General features: G+C 28.2%; 1 protein-coding gene across 1 annotated transcript; it reads left to right on the forward strand.

The window, feature by feature from the left end:
- Positions 1-1,415: 1,415 nt before the first annotated feature.
- LOC127128315 (BAG family molecular chaperone regulator 5, mitochondrial) lies at positions 1,416-2,662 on the forward strand. Its single transcript, XM_051057566.1, has one exon. The coding sequence runs from the start codon at positions 1,621-1,623 to the stop codon at positions 2,521-2,523; it is 903 nt and encodes a 300-aa protein (XP_050913523.1). The 5' UTR covers positions 1,416-1,620; the 3' UTR covers positions 2,524-2,662.
- The last annotated feature ends 1,257 nt before the right edge of the window (positions 2,663-3,919 follow it).

Here is a 3,919-nt window from a genome sequence, read left to right on the forward strand (position 1 = left end):
AGTCAACAAGCACACATGGTTGCTCAAGTGGTAAGAAACTTAAAAGAACCTTAAATATATAGCTGTAATTTAAATTGACATAGGTTTGATTGCGATTGATTCTAAGCTATAAAGAAGTCAAACCCAATTTTAGTGTGTAACTCAATTTTAGATTTTTAGGTGGGATCTATTAAGCCATAAAACAACTCATTCAATTTTTACTCTAATCATACCACTCTAAAGAATTCATATTAGATCCCATAATTTTTTGTTAATATTTTAATTATATTAAATTTTATTTTATTTAAAAAATAATTTAAATGACTTAAATTTAAATCAATATAAATAAATTAAATTTAAATTAAATTTAAAATTTAAAATAATAATTAAAATTAATCTCAAATACATAATATGTAATTGAAAGTAATAAAAATAAATAATATCATATAATTATTAAAATTTAAATTTCATCGTCTTTATGTTTAAAATATTCTCAAATATACTCGACAAAATCTCTTTAAAATTGACAATTAATTTATTTTTCCAGTGTAATATACTCGATTACAATCCATCAAAATATTATAAAAAAAGTAATTGTTGCTAAATGACCATTTATTTCAATTTTATTATTATTTTATTTAAGTAATTATTGCATTATATTGCTATGTTGGATGGTCTGATCCTACTGGGTAACCAATTGAGTCAAATTGTCATCGGTAAACTTAATGTTCAGATTGTTATTATTAACATATTCCTTCAGGTGTTTTTTTAAAGTATCATTTTTTTTACTCATATAAAAAAATAAATAATTATAGTTACTTTTTTTTAATAATGATTTTGTTGTCAATAATATTTTTAATTTTTTAATAATTTTTTTTCTTTTTAACATTAAACTTTTTTTTTCTAAAATATAATACTTTAAAAGGAATGAAAGAAATATTAATTTAAATATTTAAAAAATAATAATTATTTCATTTGTTACTTGTATACATGTTTTTTTATATAATTTTTATTTTAATATATATTAATTAATTTTTTTTTAAATTAACTGAATAAATTTTAAATGTATTTTGTTTTTTACCGTCATATCCAATTCATCTAATCCAGATCGAAGATTTAAAAAAAAAATTAATAGTGATGTATTGACAGTGTAAAATACATCTAATAAATATATTATTTTACCATATCATATTATTATTTTAAAATTTTCAATCTAATTTAAAGGAATGCAGGATCGTGATTGGTTGAGAGTATAATGTGTTTCAATTAAATTAAAAAAATGATAAATTGACTGAACATAAAACAATTAGAGCCATCTCGTTCCTTCCATTTCTTTGAGAAGATTCGACAGTTATCTAGAACGGAACAAAAATTAATAATTGAGGAATCAACTCATGCCACGTAAGCAAGCAGATCTTATTCTTCTCTTCGCTTCTATTCGATTCTCTTCTTCTCTTCTTCTCTCTTCACGAAACTTCTCAAACATTCATATCGATTCTTCCAAAAACATCAACCTCGTATCCATTATAAATTATTCTCATCCATCTTTCTTCCATTAATATAACAGCAACTGAGCAAGATCTTGATTCTCTCAAATATCAGAAACCAGAAACAGTTTTCATATTGATATTAACAAAAATCATGCATTTTAACAACAACAGGACAGCGACACCTTTTTCCTTGTACAAAACCAAATACGGTGCTCCTCGTTACAACAAGACACCGTCAAAGGTGGTCTCGATTCCGGTTCATTTCGTTGGGTCTGAGAGTAACAGAAACGATTTAGCCACCAAGATTCAGAGGGTTGCAAGAGGGTATCTTGTGAGAAAGAGTGTGAAGAAGATGTTGAAGCTAAAGGTGGAGATGGAGGAGATTGAGAAGAAGGTGAATGATGAAGAAACGGTGATGATGATGAAGAAGGAGCAAAAAGAGAGGATAAGGATGGGTGAAACCATCATGAATTTGCTTCTTAGGTTGGATTCTGTTAGAGTGTTCAATTGTTGTGCTCTTAGGGACTTGAGAAAGTTGCTTATTAAAAGGGCCATTTTTCTTCAAGAATTTGTTGATAAAACTCAAACAGTGGGTCCCACAGATGGGGTTGAAGATGTTGAGGGTAAGTGTGATGGAGTTAAAGAAAATTGTTTGGAGAAGGAAGAAGTTCAGGGTGAGGTGGAGAATGAAGGAGGTGAAAAAATGGAATCTTTGGTGGATGAAGAGAAAAATGTGGATGAAGAGAGTGTTGGATCAAGTTTGGTGGAGCAAGAAATTGAGGAGGATAGTGTGAATGTGAAAGAAGATGAGGATAGAAATGTAATTAGTTGTGAGGAGGAAGAGAATAGGGAAATTTTGAAAAGGATGATGGATGATAATGAGAAGATGATGAATATGATGACACAACTGTTTGAGAAGAATGAGAAACAAACATCACTTCTCACATCTCTCACACAAAGAGTGGAGCAGCTTGAGAGAGCATTCACTTGTGACAAGTTGAAGAAGAAGAATAAGAGGAGGAGACATTTTGATGCCAAACATAAATATCAATAATGCCAAACATAATGGCTTTTGCTTTGGTTTCTTTTTGTATTATTCTTTTGTGCTGAATTTTGTTGTCTCATTTAGGTGTTTATTGTGATCAATGTAACTCTACTAAATTCAATGAAGTGCCTATCAATTTCCTTATTAACATATTGCCTTATCTACTTGATGATGATGATGAATCCTTACCTGAAATTATACTGAAGATTCTAAGTCAGAGAATTCAGTGACCACTGAATCACATGATGAAGAGATGAAACTATTTCTACATGCTCTAACTGGATTGCCTTTTTACCTAAACAATGGATGGTTGTGCCTCTTATAATCAGAGGATGTTGAAAATTTTGCTAGACAATGGAAGTATTCATGATTTCTTGGATTTGTAAGTAGCCAGAAATTGGGTTGTAAGCTTAAGGCAGTCCCACATATGACTGTTACTGCAGGAGGAGAAAAAAAGCTATAAGCACCTTTTTGTTTGTAGGAAATTTTCATATCAACTCCAACAAACAACCTTCTTAGTAGTGCTACTAAGAAGTAATTATGTTATTATGTTATTATATGTGTTAAGTAGGTTAAAAGCTTTATGAGGTTTTCATGATAGAGTAAACTAGATAAAGTTAATCATAAGCATCACTAAATAATAAAAAGATATCAAAAATGACTAAGTTCTAATGTTAGAGGAAAGTAAAGTTGGTTAAATTTTAAAGTTAGAGGATAAAACAATATAAATTAATTTTATAAATATAAAAGTTTCTTTGATCTTGCGCTTAAGAGTTTTAACCTTTTTATCAATTATATGTAAGATAAATAAGAATAAGTTTGGAAGCAATAAGACGATGGCATGTGTTTAATTAATTAAGAAGTATTTATTAGAAAGGTTAAATTTGTCTAATTGATTAGAGTTTTCTTTTAAGAAAAACGTTAACAAGCGTTTTAGAGGTGGCGGTTTTTAAAAGTTTAAAAAAATAAGTTTTTTTAGAGATATTTGTATTCAATGAAAATTAAAATATTTAACTTTTTTAAAAAAATATTTATTTATTTATAATTATTAGAGAGTGTTCCGGAAGTACTCGTTAATATGATCTTCCCTTTAATTAATCAAAAAGTGAGCTCACCTCCTAATCTATTAGGATATCAATTAATCGTTTAAGAGGCAAACTTTTTCTCATGTTTTCTTTTCTAAATTAATTTTGATTAATTTTTGTTTCTAATTAATTAGAGAGTGGTTAGGTCCATAGATTGTTAACGTTTTGAATTAATTTTTTTTCTCTACATCGATGTGTTCACTACTAAAGCAAGAACTTTTCTGAACTATCTCGTGCTCCTTCAATTTACTAAACAAAGTTTTCAAGTTCATGTTAGACAGGTCTTTAGATTCGAAAATCGCAACGACTTTACGTTGTCA

Source organism: Lathyrus oleraceus, chromosome 3 (genome assembly GCF_024323335.1).
Source record: "Lathyrus oleraceus cultivar Zhongwan6 chromosome 3, CAAS_Psat_ZW6_1.0, whole genome shotgun sequence".
NCBI lineage: Eukaryota > Viridiplantae > Streptophyta > Magnoliopsida > Fabales > Fabaceae > Lathyrus > Lathyrus oleraceus.